This window comes from Triticum dicoccoides, chromosome 7A (assembly GCF_002162155.2).
Source record: "Triticum dicoccoides isolate Atlit2015 ecotype Zavitan chromosome 7A, WEW_v2.0, whole genome shotgun sequence".
Classification (NCBI taxonomy): Eukaryota; Viridiplantae; Streptophyta; class Magnoliopsida; order Poales; family Poaceae; genus Triticum; species Triticum dicoccoides.
The window spans coordinates 15,510,730-15,533,923 of record NC_041392.1 but is presented as its reverse complement, the minus strand read 5'-3'; the positions used below and the strand labels follow the sequence as shown (position 1 = coordinate 15,533,923).

At 48.7% G+C, this 23,194-nt stretch overlaps 1 protein-coding gene across 1 annotated transcript; it reads left to right on the top strand.

The window, feature by feature from the left end:
* The first annotated feature begins 439 nt into the window (after positions 1-439).
* LOC119330552 (ruBisCO large subunit-binding protein subunit beta, chloroplastic) lies at positions 440-5,537 on the top strand. The gene is made up of 15 exons (XM_037603666.1): positions 440-555; positions 1,502-1,717; positions 1,819-1,944; positions 2,186-2,323; positions 2,415-2,510; positions 2,667-2,909; positions 3,012-3,246; positions 3,325-3,494; positions 3,726-3,803; positions 3,915-3,986; positions 4,123-4,227; positions 4,364-4,456; positions 4,537-4,629; positions 5,067-5,190; positions 5,283-5,537. The coding sequence occupies exons 2-15, from the start codon at positions 1,508-1,510 to the stop codon at positions 5,294-5,296; spliced, it is 1,797 nt and encodes a 598-aa protein (XP_037459563.1). The 5' UTR covers positions 440-555; positions 1,502-1,507; the 3' UTR covers positions 5,297-5,537.
* Positions 5,538-23,194: the final 17,657 nt, after the last annotated feature.

Genomic DNA, 23,194 nt, shown 5'->3' with positions numbered 1-23,194 from the left:
GGAGAAGCGACGGAGAGCGAAGTAGAGAATGGAGTGAAGTTAGGGTTTGCTCCAGATGGGGATTTTAAGTGAAGACAAAGCGGGGTCCGTGCGGGCCATGGTGCGCCGGGCTGACACGTCCGAACCTCCACATACCCGCCATAGATTTGGTCTGGGTTTGAGAGGAGCCAGTCAGCCCGAACGTCCGCGGCCGGTTTGAGGAGCCTGGCTAGATCACGTTTTTATGACCGGACGCTGCCTAGGCCGTCGCACGGGTCAGTTTGGGGTCTTAGCACCGAGATTTGTATCCTGGCAATAACAAAAGGTTCCTTCTACAAATGTTATTACTGTCACCGGAAATACGCACTTATCCAAGGGTGGGAACGCAAGACGCCACCAAGCAATCCCCTTTGTAAAACCCTGGCGTGTATTTAAGACCTACCTCATCCCATCCCCTCCCTCCTCCTTCCCCGACCCAGAGCAAACCCCTCACCCGCACCCGCAGCGCCCTGCCCTCCCGAGGCCGCAGCCTTATCCTCTCCGCCCGCCTCCTCCACCCCGCCCCGCTCCTCCAAGGTAAGCTACCACCCCGACCCCTACCCTTCCCTCCTCCCCTCCCGCCGCGCGGCTCCTCGCCCGCCGAATTCGGCCGCCGGGCCGTCGCATTCGGGCGTGGCGGTCCGAGGATTAGATGGGCAGGTCGCGCCGTGTTTTGGGGCAGGTCTCTGGGTGAATTAGGGCGCGGGGAGGGGTTTCCGGTAGGTTTTGCCGGCCAATTCGGCGGGCGTGCGCTCTTGGGTCTGGGATGTTTTATGCCTTAGCCAGGTACTGATGTTTGCTGGCAGTGGGATTAGAGCAATTCCTCCCAGATGCCGCGGGCTGTCGGCGCTCGGGAGGCTCGCTGGGCCTCCGGCTTCATGCATAGCCCGCTGTGAAGGGTACATTGGCGCAGAATGGTGTTACGGTGTGCCATTGGGAAGTGGTGTAGCCGCTGCGAATTGCTTCTCTATGGGGTGTGTGCTCTGCAGGCGGTTCAGGGCTTGCGCTCTGTCGGCCGTGTGCCTGTTTGGGTTTTGTGGTGCTCTTATTCGGGTGGCCAGAGCAGGAGCTACATCTGCTGTTCAATTTTGCGATGAGAATTGCAGTTTGCTTGCACACTGACTAGCTAATTTTAAATCCCCAATATTGTTGTCATTGGTTGGCCGTACTTGTTGTTTCTAGAACACAGAGTAGTAGAGTGGTCAACTGCTGTTTCTGCATAATTTGAGGACACTAATAAAATTCTGTTTTCAACCAATACATGGAACACCTTGCTAATTCACATTCTTGTTTCGGTGTACATCTGTAGGACACAAACAAATAAGGTGTCTATTTTGATTTAGTGCCTTTGCCTCCACTGCCTTTATCTGGAGTGAAGCTTGCTTGTGTGTCCTTGTGATTACAAGATCTCCATATTCATAGATTTGTATATGTTGTAGTATATATATTGTTCTGTCATTCTGATATTATCATTGCTGCACAGGAAAACATGGCTTCACCATTTGGTGCCACTTCTACCGTTGGGCTCATGGCAGCTCCATCTGGCATTGTATCAGACAAGAAGCCATTTTCACTGTCATCTATCTCCCTTGCCGACAGGCCACGACATGTGCGCCTTCAGAGGAAATGCAACTTCAGGGTAAAAGCCGCCAAGGAGCTCTACTTCAACAAGGATGGCTCAGCCACCAAGAAGCTCCAGGTGAGCTTCACATATCTTACACATCATATTTTGAGTTCTCATTATATGATGGTGCCTGGTGAGCCTTCAATACACGCTGATGCGATGTTTCCATATCGTAGGTTGGAGTCAACAAGCTTGCAGATCTTGTTGGAGTTACCTTGGGACCAAAGGGAAGGAATGTTGTTTTGGAGAGCAAGTACGGCTCCCCTAAGATTGTCAATGATGGTGTTACAGTTGCAAGAGAGGTACGTTGCATATTACCACGTGATGAGGCAATCAGCCAGTTTTTGTGCTACACTTCTAGTACTGAGAAGATTGCTTTTAGTAATCATGCACATATTTTTTGTCACTCAAAGCACATGAGTTTGCATGTTGTATTCGTATATACATGGATCTAGTGTAATTACTTTCTGGCAATACGAGCATGCTCATGATTTTAGTTTAATGCCCCTGCTGAATATTCAAGTAACAATTGTTGCACTGCAGGTTGAGCTGGAGGATCCTGTTGAAAATATTGGAGCTAAGTTGGTTAGGCAAGCTGCAGCGAAGACCAACGATTTAGCTGGAGACGGGACAACTACTTCTGTCGTCCTTGCTCAGGGGCTCATTGCTGAGGGTGTTAAGGTATGCCACTAGAAGAAATTTATTGTTACTTGTGATTTGTGTGTGGTGTTACTGTTCTGTAAAACCTAAAAATGTGTCTGTTATTATTCAGGTTATTGCAGCTGGTGCTAACCCTGTTCAAATTACTCGTGGTATTGAGAAAACAGCGAAAGCACTAGTCCTTGAACTTAAGAAGATGTCGAAGGAGGTAAAACTAATCATTAGGCTATTATGCTGTCAAAGTGTCCCTAGTTTTGGCAATCTGGCCCTTAATTGTATTTAACTGATGCCCAACTTGAGTGAAATGGCTGGTATATGTAATATGCTTATTAGTTCTATTTACAAATGCATGTTCTTGCTGCAGGTTGAAGACAGTGAGCTTGCCGATGTTGCTGCTGTCAGTGCTGGCAACAACTACGAAATCGGTAACATGATAGCAGAGGCTATGAGCAAGGTCGGACGGAAGGGAGTGGTTACCCTTGAAGAGGGGAGGAGTTCCGAGAACAATCTTTATGTTGTGGAGGGAATGCAGTTTGAGCGTGGTTATATCTCTCCTTATTTCGTCACTGACAGCGAGAAAATGACCACCGAGTACGAGAACTGCAAGGTAAGCTGTAATCTGAGCATCTATCAGTTTGTTTTTGCTACTGCTTACTGTCTTTATGGTTCAGTTTCAGATTATTAATGTGTTCTAATCTTCTTTCTTCAGCTGCTTTTGGTTGACAAGAAAATCACCAATGCACGGGATCTTATCAATGTTCTGGAGGAAGCCATCAGGGGTCAATACCCAATCCTGATCATTGCTGAGGATATTGAGCAGGAGGCTCTTGCAACCCTTGTTGTCAACAAGCTCAGAGGTTCTTTGAAAATTTGCGCTATCAAAGCCCCTGGTTTTGGAGAGCGCAAGACCCAGTACCTGGACGACATTGCCATCCTCACCGGAGGTGAGGCGAAAATACATCTCAAATGAATGTTTCCATGATCACCAATGCTTCTTGTTCATGACGTGCATTTTTTCGCAGGAACTGTAATCAGAGACGAGGTTGGACTCACACTTGACAAGGCAGATAACACAGTTCTAGGAACGGCTGCAAAGGTTGTCCTTACAAAGGAGTCCACAACAATTGTTGGTGATGGCAGCACCCAGGAAGAAGTGACTAAGAGGGTTGCACAGATCAAAAATCTCATTGAGGTATGTCATTTTCTGAGTTCTAGAAGGCTCCATTTCATCATGCCTGGTACTGTGTGCAGATTGGAAATTTCTTCATATTAGAATGTAGTTTGGTTGGTTTACATGCTTCATCCTGAGCGCATGTTATAAATTTCTTTGTTTGAGCTCTGTGTGTAGCTGTTCTGTTTATCCCAGACTTAAAAGGCATTGTAGTCTTAAGTCTGATTGTAAGTGGTTATTGCTGACTCACAGGCAGCAGAGCAAGACTACGAGAAGGAGAAACTCAATGAGAGGATTGCAAAGCTCGCGGGTGGTGTTGCTGTTATTCAGGTATTAATGGAGGACACTATTATTTTTGGCATGCTGCTCTTTTGCTTGATTCCCTGTTGGAAGGAAGGATGGCATGTTAACTGTAGTAACCCATGGCTTGTGACTTGGTAGGTGGGAGCACAAACAGAAACTGAACTTAAGGAGAAGAAGTTGAGAGTTGAGGATGCTCTAAACGCAACCAAGGTAAGTCAAACAATGTTGTGTCCTTAAATAATTTTAGCTGTCAGCTTTGTATCTGCTTATCAAAGAAGCAGAGTTAAGCCCATTAGTTTATTTTATTATTCTTTCAGCATTCTGAATTGCTTCTTATTTTTCGCAGGCTGCTGTTGAGGAAGGTATTGTTGTTGGTGGAGGGTGCACTCTTTTGAGGCTGGCTGCTAAGGTTGATGCCATCAAGGACACCCTCGATAACGACGAGCAGAAGGTAAAAACCAAATGAAATTCCTCAAGGCTTCTAATACTTGCACACAATGCAGTCCGGTGCAAGTGGGTCACAAACAATTATGTTGAATCATTGAGCATTCAAGTTTGACATGCTGTAATGCCAACTTTTCTACTAGGTCGGAGCAGAGATAGTGAGGAGGGCGCTGTGCTACCCACTCAAATTGATCGCCAAGAATGCTGGTGTCAATGGCAGTGTTGTTACTGAGAAGGTTAGAGTTTGTTTACTAAAAATAAATGTTGTTATTTTCCTGCATGTATCCTACTAACATGAAAAATGCTGCTGTACCAGGTTCTTTCTAACGACAACTTCAAGTTCGGCTACAACGCTGCCACTGGGCAGTACGAGGACTTGATGGCTGCTGGTATCATCGACCCCACTAAGGTATGTAGCCCTACGGGCGCCCCCACAGTCATCCTTTGCACCATTCTGAAATGGATAGAGTGCAGTCTTGATAGTTGGGTTGCATCTTGCTTTTTTAACTGGGCAAAACCACCCTTTTTCTTTTGGGAGATTTAGTGTTACTACTTTGGAATAAAGTGTCCAGATCTAAGCTTGTAGAGTCTAGTCCAAGAAAGACAAAAGGAAACGATGTGGATAATGAGAGCTAATCTATATTAGCTTTAATCTTGTACAACTGCAAAAAAATTAAAAAGCCAAAAGAACCTGGGGAGCTGCGAAAAGATAAAGGGAGAGGGAAAAAGGAAGCAACTATGGTTGAAATAAAGACCATGATAATGCTATCTGGTTCCTCTCTTCCCCCAGTATTGTCTGCTGAAAAAAAAAATCTACAGATGGAAGATGATCCATAATTGATGCAGGTGGTGAGATGTTGCCTGGAGCATGCCGCGTCGGTGGCCAAGACCTTCCTGACGTCGGACGTCGTGGTCGTTGAGATCAAGGAGCCCGAGGCGGCGCCCCTCGCCAACCCCATGGATAACTCCGGTAAGCTTCAAACCTTTTTAGCATGTGAACAAACGTTACACTGCTTGTACGAAGCATGTTGCTGATCCGTGCTTGCTTTGATGATGGACCAGGCTTTGGATACTGATGAGCAACACAGGCCGAGTTTCTCCTGAGGACGTGGTTTAATTTTTGGTAGCATGAACCAAGTTTTGAGAGATTGATGATGATGATGATGGTAGTTTTGAGATAAGAAAAATGCAATGTGATGTGCCGCCAGAAAGGCGAAATAAGCAGAGAAACATTTAGCGGAAATTTCTTGATGTAATTGGAACAGCATACGGCTCTTGTTTTACGCGCAGGAATGTACGCCATTTCACGTCTGGGTTGTGTGTTTCGTTTCAGAGTTGCTATTGGCACTACGTTAGTGTTGTGTTGAACACTCTGGTTCTTTGATTTTCATCAAAGAAACAGCCAGTCCCTACAACGTTTTACTATTTGTGTTACTGGGAACTAAGATAACCCGGGAGCACCCTCTGCCATCTAGCTTCAATCCTTCTCCATCGCCAGACCAGCTGCTAGTCCTCCCAAACCGAATTGCTAATTTTTGAGGTAAGATAATGACGTTTAGGGTTTTTACCCATGTATTCTTGAGGTAATAATGGTCTCTCCTCCCAGATCCTAAGGCTTCTTCTAGCCTTACATTATTAGGTAAAAGGCAAATAGAAGCGCACTGAAAAGCAAAAGGAAGCTATGATACTCTTCATTCGCGATTCAAATGGTGACAGGCGGGGGCAGTCAGGCAGGGCATCGCGAGCCGTTGGATTGGGGGGCGGACGATAGCGGTGAGCTGTAGCTCCTTGACGAAGCAAGCAGTAAGGGCATGTACGATGGTTATATCTTAGCCTTATCATTGCTGAGGTGGAGGATAGAGAAATTGAAAAAGAGTTTTGTCTTATCTTAGTCAAGAGATGATCTCTTAGCACAGTTTGTCTCACCGCAAATTTAGAAACATAGATAAGACTAAGATATAACCCATTATATGTTATACTTTATTGTCATATATCTTAATTGCATGATGGGTGTAAGATAAGACTGTCTTATCAACCATTGTATATGCCCTTATCAGATGGATGGGCGAGCTAAGTCGCCGTTGGATGCGGATCAGACGGATGGGCGAGGTAGGAGATGGCACCGAAGGTGAAGTGTTATCCTTCTTTCAGTTCACAACATTAAAAATGTTCAATTCTTCAGTCCAAGTCTTGACCCAGTCGTATACTCTCTCTTTTTTTGAGCAACGACCCAGTCACAAACGAAACAGTAGTTGCCGCCAAAAAAAAAGAAAAAAGAAAAAAAGAATAGCGCGAGCCCGGCAAAGATAACAAAGCCCCACGTACTGAGAGAGCGGAGGGCGAACAACATTCGAAACCGTAGGCGCGCGCGCAGCCCCACGCCGCCTGCCGCCGCCGCTCACCTCCACACTTTCTTTCCCAGCAACCAACGCCGCCTGCAGGCCCCCGCGAAATGGACCCCGCCGTCATCGTATCATCCGGCATGGACAAGTTCCGCAAGCGCTTGCGTGAGCTACGGGCGGACGCGGAGGTCCCGACGACCCAAGCGCTCGAGGTCCTGTGGAAGGAGATTGCGGACTACGATGCCGCCCGCGTGGCGGAGTCACGGGCCAGGTGCGACGGCGTTGAGGATCCCTTCGACGAGTAACGAGTACGGTGATGATGTCTCCGAGGAGGACGAGGAGTCGGAGGCTGGCGGCGGGCGACGACGACGAGAAGGCGGAGAAGCCGCGGCTGGAGGAGGAGGCGCCAAGGATTTTTTTTCCATGGTAATACGTGTCTTATTCATATATCATAAAGATCAAAATACAAGTCACACAAGAATTGACATGACAAAACTGAAAAGATAACAGAACATCTCTGAGTTTGACACCAACACCCGTCACCTGCCTCCGACACCACCATAGCAACCATCGAAGAAAAGAATGACGGATCACCTCCTCACTCGAGCTCGACGCGGCTCCACCGCTGATATGCAGCTTTGCAGACCTCTAAGGTGGCTCATCAAAAATGAAGCTCTTGTCGTTGAACGAATCAGACCGGGGCAACACTCCGCACACGCCATCGGACTCTAGATCTAACACCCCACCACGACTAAGACGTCGAAAGAGGAAACCATGCCTGCCATCCACGAACCACAAGCCCAGCACATGTTCTGTCTTCCAGATGTCGTCGATGCAAACCATAATCTACATCCGCTCCTGGGCTAACTCCCAAGCTCCACGCCGATGCTGAAGCAAACGTCGTCGCAACGACGGAGTCCGAGGACACAGGTTCACCACGATGATGCCGCCGCCGCCACGCCATCCTTACTTGAACATACTGGTTTCTAAATCCATCCCCAATCATAGGACCGATGGCCTTGTCAGTGAAGGACCCGAAGAATCTTTATTCAGCGTTGTCATCGTCATTGCCGAAGCCAAGACAATGAACAATCTAAAAACCTACTCCCTCCATTCCAAATTACTTGTCACAGAAATGAATATATCTAAAACTAAAATACATCTAGATACATCCATACCTGCGACAAGTAATTTGAAACGGAAGAAGTAGACTACAAAGGAGTAAAAACAATCTACACGCATAGATCCAAGATCGCCGACGGAGGAGAGTCGCCAGAGAACGGCGCTGGAAGATTGGACTCTCCTGGCGGCGGCTAGGGTTGCAGCCGCCAGGAGCGAGAGACGTTTTCCGCTTGCTCACGGAATCGGGAAGCGCCCAAGGATTCTTCTCCGTAGGTTGCGATGTATTCTGCTTTTAGTAGTACAGTACAGTACAGTACGTACTTACTTGGTTTCGTTGACAGATGAATGCTGTAATAATAATACGGGTTCGTAGCCACCGTACGTACGTGGATCTTTTTAATCTTTATTAGTAAGTTGTGTTGAAGATTTGGGAGCGAGAGATTGAAGCGTGTTGCCTGTCCTGGCAGGGATACCTTCGTGTTGATTTATATAACAGATTACATCAAGCGTTACAGATTGAGGAGATGAAAAAACCTCTCATAAAACTCCACTGCACAAATTAATATAAAAGCGTTTAGATCACTATCGCCTCTCTCCACTTGCTTACTTTCTCCTGTGATACTTGGTTACTTACTCCTCTGAATACAAGTCACTGTCAGACACAGAAATTTAGGTCTTTGGCTACAACACATGTAGGAGTATTTCGCTAGTCAAATGAAGGACCTAAAACCTTGTGCCCAGACTAAGGCTGGTTGTAACGGTAAGTATCATATATTAGTACTATGCATATGATACTAGGGTATGATACTACATTCGTAGTGCATAGTATCATAAGTTAGTATCATAAATTAGTATCATAGATGACTTCATTTATTAGCATGCATGACACATAGTAGCATAACATTTAATATGATACTCAACCTTCTCTTTCTTCATTTAATTTCATGTCACCTCATCAAATTTGTCTAGTTAGCATGCATGATACTACCTATGATACTCCCATTACGACCAGCCTAATATCCCCTCCACCAAAAGCGCCAAGTGAACAGTAGGAACCGGTTGGAACTGAGGAACACGTGGAGTGAACCAAAACTGTTGGCGACGGAGTACATTGCACATGGCAGTGGGGTTCATTAGAAGGGGTTGATGGATGAGGAAGGAACCCGACAACACATGACCAGTCCTATTGGAAACAGATGGTAGTACGACGACGTCGGCATGAGCCGCTACAAAACCCCGCAGCAGCCCCGCCATCAAGGACACAATAACTCACGTGCACGACAAGGATCAGGTACCGCTGTGACGCCTCAACGAAGGGGTAATGACGCCCAAGGGCGCCATCTTCGCTATGCTTTCGCTTGGTACACGGCTCGACGAAGGCTTGCTCCAAAGACGACTTCAATAAGTTTACAGCACCCTCGGAAACTCCTCTTCGCTATGCCTATGTTCAATAAGTCAACGCGGCTCGTCCTCCCCGTGCCGATCGATAACTCTAACTCCACGCACCGAGGGAACAGGGCAAACAACAGTCGATCCAAAACCTAGACGCCATGCCGCCGCCGCCGCCGCCAACTCCCAGCAACCAACCCCCTGGTCTAATGGCAGCCGCGCCGCCCGGCCCCGGCGACGAGGCGCATCGTCGCAAGATCGCCCGGTACAAACGCGTGGCCGAGCTGACGGCGGACCCCAATGTCACATATGCCGACGCGTTAACGTGGACATCATGCAGAAGGAGGCCGATGACCACTACGCCGCCCTCCGGGCGCAGCTCTTGACCGAGTACAAGGAGCTCAAGGATGAATGCCGCCGCAAGTACGCCGACGCCAACGAGTACAAGCCCACGAGGATGGTGACTCCGAGGACGGTGCTGGCCGCCGACGTGTGCGAGCCTACGAGGATGATGACTCCGAGGACGGTGCCGGCGGTGGGGAGCGGCGGCAGCGGCCGGGCGATTATGAGAAGAAGAACCCACGGGTGGCGGAGGAGGCGCCGAGGATTCTTGACAGGGTAATGCAAACACTAGTCGAGTACTTCGCTTCGGTGACAGATGAATGAATGCTGTAATAATAACACGTATGGGTTCGTAGCTACCGTACGTGGATCTTTTTAGTATTTATTAGTTATAAGTGTATCAGCTGCACCTTGAACATTATTAGGCCCCGTTTGATAGCTCAGTTTTTTCTAAGTATTATAGGAATGCTACAATTTTCTCAATTACTACAGTTTTAATTACTGTGACCTGTTTGGCAACTCAAAAAACTATGGTATTTATAACTGCGGTATTGTCAAAACCAAAGTATTTCCTCTGTATGAAAAAAAGAACCTCCGACCTCTTTTTTAAAAACAGAGCTGGCGAAAAAAACGAATCTGTTCGTCACCTTCCTCGCTGCAAGCCGTCGTTGCCGCTCCCGCACTCTGTTTGACATCGTCGACCATGGACAAGCCAGGAGAAAGCAATGGAAAAAAAAATGATGTCCTTCGTACTTCCGCTTGCACTCCTCCTTCTCTCCTCCTACGCCCATGCATGTATCTGGTTAGTACGCTGGCCAGCCATGGTGGTGCTGATGGCTGCAATCGCGAGTCCACAAGGCATTGCTGCCCACACATGCACTGCTCCCGACCGTCACCCGTGCCTCCGCTCACCGTCCTACCCGGCTTGTCACTATGCGCCTCTGTTAGGCCAAGCAACAGCCAAGCCATAGTGTCGGTCAATATTCTGTATCGCGTTGCTGCGCTCCCGCCGCCACTGATGCTCAGGCATGCCACCTGGTCTGTTTGTGTGAGCATGGCCATTCATTTTGCAAGGCCAGCTAAGAACATCCATGTTGCAACTGCTATGAAACGGCTATGCAGCTAATTTACGTTGTTGTAAAGAAGCACCAACCAAACACGTCAAACTATTCTCAATACTTTAAAATACTTTGATATGTGAAAACTGTGGTATCTAATACCTATAGTTTAAAATACTGTAGTTTTCCAATACTCTACGAATGCTGCTGATGCTCAGCAATGTTTTATTGAAGTTTTCAGAGAATACTCTAGTTTTTCTAGAGACCCATGGTTTTAATACTTTGACGTGTTTGGTGTCCAAAAAGATTGAAGTTCTATAAATCGTAGTATCCCTAAAACTGTGATATTTTTGTTGCATCCAAACCTCTTTTTTCTTAACAGAACAAGAGAACGTCGTGGAGAGAGCCGCTAGCTACCTCCAATGTCTGAACAAAAATCTGTTATATGGTAAACGAGTTGCAATACATCTCCTGATTATTAGAAGTCTCGAGTAGATTAGATTGTGTTTCATAGGTCTCTCGGGTCCATCTTCTGGCCATCGGCACCTGCGACCAACCTAACCACCAGGAAAGACACGTATGGAGCACACTCGGGTAGATTAGACAGCTAGCTGATTGATCCTGTGACGCACGTACAGACACGAGTTGTTGTCCCAGATGTAAGCACATGCATGCACAAACGATTGTACTATTACTTTCGATCTGATTAACAGGTGCACCTTGATAAATCATGCATACCTCCTGCTTAGATCTACATGTAGCCGGCAGCCGCTTCAATGCTGTGGTAAAGCAGCAACAACCAAACACCTGTAAAACTGAGAAAAAACTTTGTTCTAAGAAACTGTACGTAGTATTCCTTGCCCAAACAATGGAATACCGTGGTTTTCAATTAACGGCTTTTTTTAAAGACTGTGCTGCCAAACTTTGGAACAAGAATACTGTGGTTTTGAGAAAAAACACGGTTCTTAATACTTTAACGTGTTTGGCATCAAGTAATACTTCAGTTTTATAAACTGTAGTATATCTGATACTGTGGGTTTTGTGTGGCATTTGAAAGAGAGGTCCAGACCTCTTTTTTTTTTCTTCTGTAAACTGAGAAACGCTCGCTTGACTCCTTCTTCCAACTGTTATCATCCGCCATTGCTCTGTCTCTCTGCACCCAACATGGGAATAAAAGTATGTACTCTTCTATGTTGACTACTCTGTCACTCCGACGTTCGACCTCCGCTTGACTACTCCGTCGTTGATCTCTTTAATACGTTGGCAGCCTGTAGATTAAATTGGCAATTTGATCAAGTGATCCTGTTGGGTCATATCCGGCCAGAGGCGCATGTACAACACTACAACAACAGCTGGAAACACGGGCATGCCGAGGCTTAGATCGTCGAGTAGATCAATCGCTAATTGGAGCAGTCGTAGACCAATCAATTCTGTGCGGCCAGTGGTGCAAGAGATGAGTAGATAACTCTTATATACAAATCCTAGCATCTAGGAGGGGACTAGTGCGTGCATGGCAAGCAGGGTTTTGGTTACGGCTCAAAATTTTAAGATTTACCATTGTTACCGCCTACCACGTGTTTGGTTGGGGCCAATTAGACCTAGGGAATGGGAATTGAAGGTATACGAGACTTCAAATCTATTGTTTGGTTGAAGCGATTGGAGATTCATAAGGGAATAGGCATGGGACTTGAGACTCCAACCCCCATCGTTTTATTAACAGGGAAGGGGGATGAGAGTTGGAAGTGAATTATTTTAGTGAGTCAATCTTAACCCTTCATCCTAACTTCACTTGTCTAGTCCTATGTCAATTCCCACGAACCAAACAAGGAAGTATAATTTCTCCCGACGTCGACAACCTCTTCGACGACAATGTCGGCGAGGACGTCGACCCAAACCAATGCTTCTGCCGTGGCTCCGTATGTCTTCTTGTTCTTTCTGTTTGAGATCTTGCCACTGTTTCTTGCTCTATCTTCTGTTCTAGATATGTTTTGTTCATATTCACTACTTCAGATGCTATTTGCATACTCTCTGTCGGATTGCATGACTTGTTTTATCTCTTCTATGATAGTCATGTTTTATCTACTATTTCTATTAATAAAATCATATGGTAAATTGCTCATATTTCAAAAAAAATCTTAAGGACAAAGCCACTGTTTATCAAATTCTCTTCTCATGTATCTTACTAGCTCCCAGTTCCTTTTCCTCTTGGATCTAACTAGGTCATCATATAGAATCCTGTAAATTTTCAGTCTATATCTCTACCTCATTATTCCGGACCATCACGTCAATATTGTTGGGGATCGTAGCAGAAATTTAAAATTTTTTACACATCACCAAGATCTATCTATGGAGTAATCTAGCAACGAGGGGAAGGAGAGTGCATCTACATACCCTTGTAGATCGCTAAGCGGAAACGTTCAAGTGAACGGGGTTGATGGAGTCGTACTCGTCGTGATCCAAATCACCGATGGTCCTAGCGCCGAACGGACGGCACCTCCGCGTTCAACACACGTACGGAACGGAGACGTCTCCCACGCCTTGATCCAGCAAGGAGGAGGGAGAGGTTGAGGAAGATAGTCTAACAGCAGCACGACGGCGTGGTGGTGATGGAGTGGCAGTTCTCCGGCAGGGCTTCGCCAAGCTCACGCGGAGGAGGAGAGGTATTGGAGGGGAGGGGCTGCGCCAGGTTCAAGGGTGTGGCCGCCCTCCCACCCCTCGACTATTTATAGGTGGGGAGAGAGGGGGGACGGCCCCCCTAGATCCCATCTAGGGTTGGGGCGGCGGCCAAGGGGGGGGGGAGGAGTGCCTCCCAAGTCAAGTGGAGGCCCTCCCCCTTAGGGTTTCCCCTCTCCCATGCGCATGGGCCTTGGGGGGGGGGGGTTGGTTCCCTTGGCCCATTAAGGTTAGGGCACCCCCCTACAGCCCATGCTGCTGTATTGGACGTGGTGAAACATTTCCCGGACCTCCGGACCCCTCTGGAATCCTCCGGAACCTTCCGGAAGCTTCCCGGTACAATACCGGAAAAAACCGAACTTTTCCCGGAACCCGAACAACAACTTTCCATATATAAATCTTTACCTCCGGACCATTCCGGAACTCCTCGTGACGTCCGGGATCTCATCCGGGACTCCGAACAACATTCGGTAATCACATACAAGTCTTCCTAATAACCCTAGCGTCATCGAACCTTAAGTGTGTAGACCCTACGGGTTCGGGAACCATGCAGACATGACCGAGACAACTCTCCGGCCAATAACCAACAACGGGATCTGGATACCCATGTTGGCTCCCACATGTTCCACGATGATCTCATCGGATGAACCACGATGTCGAGGATTCAATCAATCCCGTATTCAATTCCCTTTGTCCAGCGGTATTGTACTTGCCCGAGATTCGATCGTCGGTATCCCGATACCTTGTTCAATCTCGTTACCGGCAAGTCTCTCTACCCGTTCCGTAACACATCATCCCGTGATCAACTCCTTGGTCACATTGTGCACATTATGATGATGTCCTACCGAGTTGTAACACCCCGGATATGATTTACCTTATATGTAATCCAACTCTTGCCGTTTCCGGCGCTAAGTTATTTTATTTCCTCGGGTTCGGGTTTTTGTCTCCGTGTGTTGTTGTTGTTGTTGTTGTTGTTGTTGTTGTTGTTGTTGTTGTTGTTGTTGTTGTCATGCATCTCATATCATGTCATCATGTGCATTGCATTTGCATACGTGTTCGTCTCATGCATCCGAGCATTTTCCCCATTGTCCGTTTTGCATTTCGGCGCTCCTATCTCCTCCAGTGGTCCTTTCTAACTTTCTTTCGTGTGTGGGGATTAAACATTTCCGGATTGGACCGAGACTTGCCAAGCGGCCTTGGTTTACTACCGGTAGACCGCCTGTCAAGTTTCGTACCATTTGGACTTCGTTTGATGCTCCAACGGTTAACCGAGGGACCGAGAAGGCCTCGTGTGTGTTGCAGCCCAACACCCCTCCAATTTGGCCCAAAACCCACCAAAACCCTCTCCATCATCTAGAGCGTTCGATCACGATCGCGTGGCCGAAAACCGCACCTCATTTGGACTCTCCTAGCTCTCTCTATGCCTATAAATATCTCCCCCATTCGAAATCACGGTTGAAACCCTAGGCCCCCTCCTCCTCCAGCCGCCGGACAAAATCCGGACGGCCGGAGGTTGTCCGCCTGCCGCCGCCGACCTACCGGGGTGCGCCACGTGGCAGCGGGCGCCCCACATCGCCGCCACTCCCGCTGAGGCCCGCGAGGGCCCAAGGCCGGCCCTCCCCTTCGCCGTCCGGGCCAAGGCGCTCGTCCGCGTCGTCGCCCGTCTTCCCCAGCCCCAGGAGCCCGAGCCGCCGCACCAGCTGCTGGAGCCGCCGCACGCCATCGCCGGCGTCGTCTACTGCGGGTGCCGCGCCTCCTCCCGGCCACCGTCCACGCCGGCGGCCTCGCCTCCTCGTCGTCCGCGCCTCGCCTCCTCGTCGGCCGGCGCCGCCAACCGCCGCCGCCAACCGCCGCCTCAGCCACCTCCCTAACTCCGGCGAACTCGAGCTCCGGTGCCGTTGATCCTCGGGAAACATGCCGCTATAGTACCCTCTTAGATCCAGATCCAGATCTCGGGTTGACTTTTATCCCTCAAACCCTAACTAAATTGCCATGTTCATCGCATTGTACTTTGCATCCGTAGCTCCGTTTTGGGCGTGTAGCATATCAAAATGTTCGTCTCAGAGAGCACGTCTTTTCATCTCATTGCATCATTTTCATTTGAGCTCATCTTGATGCCCGAAATGCTGTTGGAAGAGAGCTATTTGAGTTAATTGTCAGATCTGCTGCACCAAATAGCTATTTGTCATTTTTGTCATGTTTAATGTGTGCATGATATGCCCCTGAGCTCTACATGAGTTTTGTTATATGCTTTGCCATCTTTACAGAGGTGCTATCCATGTATTTTTTTGATATGTGTGCTGACTAGCACAAGCTTGCAAAGTAGTGCATTCGTTAATGCTAATTTCAGGGACTTAGAATTTCTCTAAGTCCTTGATCTGATTTTATCAATATGCCATATGTTTATGTTGTTTCCTAGTGATCCGTGCCTCTTTTGAGGATGATTAGTAAGGATGATTTGTTAATATTGTGGTTCTCTATCCATCCATGTCTTTGTTTGAATTTATGGATCACCCTAGCTTGAGTCAATCGAGCTCTACTTTTGCTATTTCGTGAATCTGGGCAGATTGTCTACTTGTTAGCGATTTTGTCGAGGATGTTGTTGTTGATCCGTGCATGCTATGTTGTTGTTCTTGCCATGTTTAGCTTATATAATGTGTATTCTTGATGGGTGTATGCTTAGATTGTCATGCCTTGCTCTGTAGTGAGTGCATCGAGCTCATAAACATGCCTACTCGCTAAGATATTTGCATGCTCCAGTTTTTCACTAAGTCTGTGATCTGATTATGTTTTTGCCATGTTCACATGCTTGCAATTGTATTTTCTGATCCCTTTTGGCTCAAGGTCACTAAGGGACTTTTGTTAAGCTCTTTGAGTAGCTTCATGCCATGCTTTACTGTGCTATGATAAGTTCCTGTAGCATATAGTTTTCATGCTCCAAAGTGTGCTACCTGATCTGAAATTCCAGACTAGTGTTAATTTCACTAAGTCTGAAATCTGTTTACCAATTGCACTTTTGCCATGCTTGTTTGAACCTGTTAGTGGATGAATTGGCCGTAGCTCAGTGTTCATCTTTTGTCAAGCATCATGAGTGGATCCCTGCCATGTATTTTTTACCATGCTTGAGTGTTGTAGCATAATTATCTTGTTGCATCTAGATGGCTACTTGCTGTTTATCGCAGACCGGTGCCATATTTGTTTTGCTTGCCATTTCCAAACCGTGCATCCGATTCCGGCGATCCTTATATCGATTTCAACCGAAATCACCTCACCTTTCCAGTGGCACACTTGAATTTCCAAGTTGAGGCAAGGTTCATTCATTCCTTGTCAAATCTTGCATATGCATCATATATCGCAGCCCGCATAGCATACCATGTTTGCATCATGTTGTTTGAGCTTTGCACGTTGTTGATTGTGTTCCTTTTGCTTGTTTGTCTTGTTTGGGTAGATCTGGGAGACGAGTTCGCTAACGAGGAGCCCGTTGAGTTTGCTTTTGAGGATCCAGTCAACTCTGACAACTTTGCAGGCAAGATGATCATACCCTCGAAATCACTTCTATCTTTGCTTTGCTAGATGCTCGCTCTTTTGCTATGCCTATGCTACGATGCCTACCACTTGATTATCATGCCTCCCAATTGCCATGTGAAACCTCTAACCCACCACGTCCTAGCAAACCGTTGATTGGCTATGTTACGGCTTTGCTCAGCCCCTCTTATAGCGTTGCTAGTTGCAGGTGAAGATTGAAGATCGTTCCTTGTTGGAACATTATTTTCTTGTTGGGATATCATTATATTATCTTGTTATCTTAATGCATCTATATACTTGGTAAAGGGTGGAAGACTCGGCCTTTTGCCTAGTGTTTTGTTCCACTCTTGCCGCCCTAGTTTCTGTCATATCGGTGTTATGTTCCCGGATTTTGCGTTCCTTACGCGGTTGGGTAATAATGGGAACCCCTTGACAGTTCACCTTGATTAAAACTCCTCCAGCAATGCCCAACTTTGGTTTTACCATTTTCCACCTAGCCTCTTTTTCCCTTGGGTTTCCGGAGCCCGAGGGTCATCTTATTTAAACCCCCCCGGGCCAGTGCTCCTCTGAGTGTTGGTCCAACCTGTCAGCTGCCGGTGGCCACCAGGGGCAACTCTGGGTTGGCCTACCCGTACCTTGGACAATCTGAGTGTGCCTTGAGAAAGAGATATGTGCAGCTCCTATCAGTATTTGTCGGCACATTCAGGCGGTGTTGCTGGTTTAGTTTTACCTTGTCGAAATGTCTTGTAACCGGGATTCCGAGTCTGATCGGGTCTTCCCGCTAGAAGGAATATCCTTCGTTGACCGTGAGAGCTTGTCATGGGCTAAGTTGGGACTCCCCTGCAGGGATTTGAACTTTCGAAAGCCGTGCCCGCGGTTATGGGCAGATGGGAATTTGTTAATGTCCGGTTGTAGATAACTTGAACCTTAACTTAATTAAAATGAATCAACTGCGTGTGTAACCGTGATGGTCTTTTCTCGGCGGAGTTCGGGAAGTGAACACGGTGTTGGAGTAATGTTTGTCGTAGGTTGTTCTTTAGTTCTTCGTTCGTGCTTTGCCTTCTCTTCTCGCTCTCTTTTGCGAACAGGTTAGCCACCATATATGCTAGTCGCTTACTGCAGCTCCACATATTACCTTGCCTTTACCTATAAGCTTAAATAGTCTTGATCGCGAGGGTGCGAGATTGCTGAGTCCCCGTGGCTCACAGATTACTTCCAAACTAGATGCAGGGCCCGATGTCGTGGTTCTAAGCCTGACAGTAGAGTGGGGGGTAGGTATGGAGAGGCAAGGTCCTAGCTATGGAGAGGTTGTAAGCACAAAGGATGTACGAGTTCAGGCCCTTCTCGGAGGAAGTAATAGCCCTATGTCTCGGAGCCCGGAGGCGGTCGAGTGGATTATGAGTATATGAGTTACAAGGTGCCGAACCCTTCTACCTGTGGAGGGGGGTGGCTTATATAGAGTGCGCCAGGACCCCAACCAGCCCACGTAGGAGAGGGTTTAAGGTGACTTAAGTCTGGGGCGTTACTGGTAACGCCCCACATAAAGTGTCTTTACTATCATAAAGTCTACTTGATTACAGGCCGTTGCAGTGCAGAGTGCCTCTTGACCTTCTGGTGGTCGAGTGAGTCTTCGTGGTCGAGTCCTTCAAGTCGGTCGAGTGCGTCCCTCGTTGGTCGACTGGAAGGCGACTTCTTCTAAGGGTGTCCTTGGGTAAGGTACTTAGATCAGGTCCATGACCCTACCCTAGGTACATAACCCCATCATTAGCCCCCGAATGGATTGAGGCTTCGAGTGAGGAAGGAGTTGACGTCGTTTCCGATTAACCTTTGCGCTCTGGTCGTGCGTTGTCCTGGACCAAAGAATCTCTTCGTCGACAGTGAACAACTTGTCTTCAGTCGACTCGATCCATTCTATTCTTGCGTCGAGTGATCTTTCGGGCTTCGACGATCTCCGAGCGACGGATCGCCGGAAACCCCGTGTCTGACAGACTGATCTTCCGTTCGCGGATTCCGCAGGATGCGAAATTTGGGGACGCGCGCGAAGCGGGACGGCCCGCGGCGTTCGGATGGGACGGGACATAGACGCCTCGATCTCCGCGCCGCCTTTTTCACCACGTATCCCGTCTGCATAACTGTTCCTGATATGATTAGATCGACCGGGCCCACCTGTCACCCACTCGGAAGGGACCTTATAAATGCGCCCGGCGAGGATTTCTGTACTGTGCCTCGGTCATTTTCTCTCTCTCTCTCTCTCTCTCTCTCTCTCTCTCTCTGCTTCTTTCTTCCCCGCCCAGCGTGCTCGCCCTCGCCCCCGCACCACTTCCCTTCGCGCATCTCGCCGGCAACCATGGACAAAGAGAAGACGGCGGCGCTGGAACGTGCGAAGAAGGCATCGGCGTCGGAGAAGGCAAAGGGGAGATCCACCAGCCGCGGCGGGTCCTCGTCCAGATCCCGCCTGCCGAAGGGCTGGGTCCAAGGAGACTGGATCCAGTCGACCATCACAGAGAATGACCTCCTCGACATGGCCAACGAGGGCTTGATCCCACATGGAGCTGCGAGGCTTCCGGGGAAGGAGTGGCAGCCCCAGCCAGAAGACGGTGAGTGTGTGCTCTTGGCCACCCATGTTGATCGTGGATTTTCCTTGCCGCCGAGTGTTTTCTTCCGTGGCTTCTTGAATTTCTTTGGAGCGCAGCTCCACCACTTTACCCCAAACTCTATTGCCTATCTTGCCGCGTTCGTGTCCATGTGTGAGGGTTTCCTGGGCTGTCGACCGCACTGGGGTTTGTTCAAGCATATATTCACGTGTCGATCTCAGACCGTGAAGAAGGCGAGCCCAGGTGATGAGAGAACCCGAGTCGTCCAAATGTGTGGGGGTCTGGGGATCCAGGTGAGGAATAAGAGCACCTTCCCGCCCATGACCTTTCCCGAGTCCGTCAGAGGCTGGCAGTCGACTTGGTTCTACTGCCAGGTCCAGTCGACGCCAGGGCAGTCGAGTGGACTCCCTCCGTTTACCATGGACCGAGTGAACAAGCCCTCCCCTCTGAAGCTGATTCCGGAGGAGAAAGCTGACATGAAGATGTTGATGGAGCGCATGGTGCAGTTGGTTCGGGAGGGAGTGACGGGCATGGACCTCCTGGAGGTCTTCCTCAGGCGTCGCATCCAGCCCCTTCAGTTCCAGAGCCACTGCATGTGGTTGTACCGTGGGACCGAAGACGAGACTCGAGTCCATCCAGAAGCAGTCGACGATGTCACTCTGGAAAGATGGATGGTAGCCGTTACCGGAAACAAGGACAACCCACGCGGAGCCCGAAGGATTCCTCCACTCGACCACAACAGCGATCCAAACAAGGTACGTTGGCTCTGCTCTCCACTGTGTTCTTGTCACATTCATTTCTGTTTATCCTGCCGACTGGTCGACTGATCCTTGTCTTGATATCTGCTAGGCTCTCACCGAGCTGTACTAGATGCCCAATGGAGCCCAAGCTCCGACTGAGGAGGGTGAGGCGAGTGGGGGCGAGAGCCAGGGAGAGGAGGAATGGGACTCAGACATTGCAGAGGATGATGACGACGATGATGATGACGACGGTGATGAAGATGACGTTGAAGACGAGGAGGAAGAGGAAGAGGAGGTCGTACCACCGCGCTCAGAAAGGCGGTCGAAGCTTGTCCACGACCCTTCGACCGAACGTGGTAAGGGGGTTGCGACCGCCACTCAGTCGACCAAGCGCCCTCGGACTACCTCTCCGGTGCCGACTGAAAAGGCGCCGAAGCAGCCCAGGGCGGCCCCGTCGAAGCCGATCAAGCTCCTGCCGAAGATGAAGGTGTCCATCCCCACCATATCAGGGTAATCGTGCTGCTCATATTTTCTTATTTTGTGTGAACTTTGTCTCTGGTCGACGCTGAAGTTAGTCGACTGATCCTTTGGAGTTGCAGTGCTGCTACTTCTGAAACCTCGGCTCGGGCTGATGACCACGAGATGGAGGACGCAGCAACTTCGAACCCAAGTACTGTATTCTTAACGCCGTTCTTAGTCGACTGACTCGCGATCTCTGATCCTGATTTTTCTCCGTAGCTCCACCCAATACTGTTATCAATCTCCCTGATGATGATGAGGATGAAGAGCCGCTGAAGCGCAGGAGGAGTCGGAAAGCGTCCGCCAGTAAGGTGCCTCAAGATGTGACGGCGCCTGAGATTCTGACTGTGGAGGAAGAGAACACCACTCGACACACGGTGTCCTTCGCAGATCCATTGACGAGTGCTCAGCAGCCCTCCCTCTTCACGACGCACCACGTCCCAGAGGACCAAGCTGGCGCAGCGAAGGAGGCGATACGCCAGGCGGGAATCATGATGGAGCAGCTGAAGACCATCCGGGATGCGAGCCAGGCGGCTTATGACGCCAGTTCTGCCCTCCAAAGCAATGTCCAGGTCAGTCAACCACCGTTTGTTCTGTTGGATATGCTACCAAAAACTTTTCCTTTCCGGAATTCATAGTAGTCACCCACTGGGTGTTGTCGATTAAGCTCCGTATTAGCGGGGGCACGCTGAGTGCACCCGCTGGGTGTAGTCCCCAAGGCTAAGGTCGACTGCTGGCAGTCGGCCTTAGGCTTTATGACGTCAATCTTACTGTCAGTCGACTATGTCGACTGGATTTCACGAACCGGTGGGGGCACGCTGAGTGCACCCACTGGGTGTAGTCCCCGAGACTGTGGTCGACTGCTTGCAGTTGATCACAGTCTGAAAGAATACATCTCGTTTTTTTTTTGAGGTCGACTGGTCGACTTTGTCTTCAACGGGATTAGTGGGGGCACGCTGAGTGCACCCACTGGGTGTAGTCCCCGAGACTACGGTCGAATGCTTGTATTCGGCTGTAGTCTTAGAAACGTGTGTTTTTTCCTTTTTCACTCGGAAGTGAATTATATTTGACATTTAGTCGATTGGTTCTTCGCAGAACTCTTGTGATCTTGTGGCTCGCTACTCTGAACTGGAACACAAGCACACTCAACTCGAGCTGAGCCTGAAGCTGGTTCAGGAGAAGCTGACGAAGGCAAAGGAGGATACCGAAGGTATGTTTGGTGAGACCCTGATGACTGCTTTCCCCTTGCTTGTTTCAAAATCTGATCTTGCTGTAACTTGCAGGTAAGGTAAGGGAGGCCCAACAGAAGAAAGACCTTGAACTAGCTGAGAAGATCAAGCTTGCTGACGAGAAGTTAGCTTCAGTCACCGAGCTTGAACAAGACAATACCAATCTGAAAGCTGCTCTTGGGATCGCCAACAAGGAGATCAGTCGACTAAAAACTGATAAAGCTGCCCTGACCGACCAAGTCAGCAAATTGACTGGGAAGAAAACTGATCTGGAGGCCTTCCTGAGTAGTCTTGCCAAGAAGCTGTTTCTTATGCTTGAAGGTAAACCTCTATGCTTGGCAAACATTTCCAATTGTGGTTTTTCCATTCGACCATCCCCTTGACTTAGTGATCATCCTTGCAGAATTCTGTCAAAACTTTGAAGAAGAAACTAGCCGGCTGGAGCCAAACCTCGACCCCGTCAATTCTCCGGTGAACGACGAAGTTGCCATGGATGTTTTCCGACTGGAGTCTCGTGTCGCAGCTGTCGTGGACTATCTCGCAAGGCTGAAGGCCGCCACATCTCGCATCGACTCGACGCTCTGGCCTGAGGAGACACTTCAGAATGACCTTGAGTCGCTGATGGCCCGGTTGAACACGATCCCTGGTCGAGTGCAGGAATGGAAGAAGTCCTCGGCTCGGTGTGGTGCAGATGTTGCTCTGTGTCTTGCCCGAGTCCACTGTAAGGATGCACGAGAAGAGAAGCTGGCGGCTCTTCGGGTGGCCAACACCAAGAAACACGACTTCAGGTCCTTTATGGAAACTTTCCTTGCAGCTGCCACTCGGATCGCCGACGGAATCGACCTTGATGAATTCGTTGCACCTTCCAGCCCTCCACAGGAGGGGTAAAAAAACTTCTTCTGGCTCGACGCTTTAAATTTGCCTCGGTATGCCAAGTGGAATTGTAACCGATAAACCTTAACAGGCTTAATCGCCTGAGCACTCTCGGTTCCTTTAGATATCGATTCAAACTTGAATTTGGTGCTTGAATACGATTGCCTTTGGCTCGAAATGTCTTTTGCAGGTTCAAAGCAAGGCGCCTTTACTGCAATCGACTTATTCTTTAGACCACTAGGCGAGCACTGGGCTGCAGCTAAGCCCCCGAGTGAGAGGTTTACTCTTCACTCCGCAGGATTTTTATAACTTAGGCGAGCATAGGGCTGCAGCTAAGCCTCCGAGTGAAAGTCTGGATTACCACTCGGTAGGATTTTGATAACTTAGGCGAGTGCTTGGACTGCAGCTAAGCCCCCGAGTGAGAGGGTTGCTCTTCACTCGGTAGGATTTTTATAACTTAGGCGAGTGCTTGGACTGCAGCTAAGCCCCCGAGTGAGAGGTTTGCTCTTCACTCGGTAGGATTTTGATAACTTAGGCGAGTGCTTGGACTGCAGCTAAGCCCCCGAGT

Excerpts from the sequence above, each read along its gene's own strand:
- LOC119330552 (XM_037603666.1), top strand. The coding sequence starts at position 1,508 with ATGGCTTCACCATTTGGTGCCACTTCTACCGTTGGGCTCATGGCAGCT. Across the intron at positions 3,495-3,725 it reads AGATCAAAAATCTCATTGAG|GCAGCAGAGCAAGACTACGA; the intron begins GTATGTCATTTT and ends GCTGACTCACAG. Across the intron at positions 4,630-5,066 it reads GTATCATCGACCCCACTAAG|GTGGTGAGATGTTGCCTGGA; the intron begins GTATGTAGCCCT and ends TAATTGATGCAG.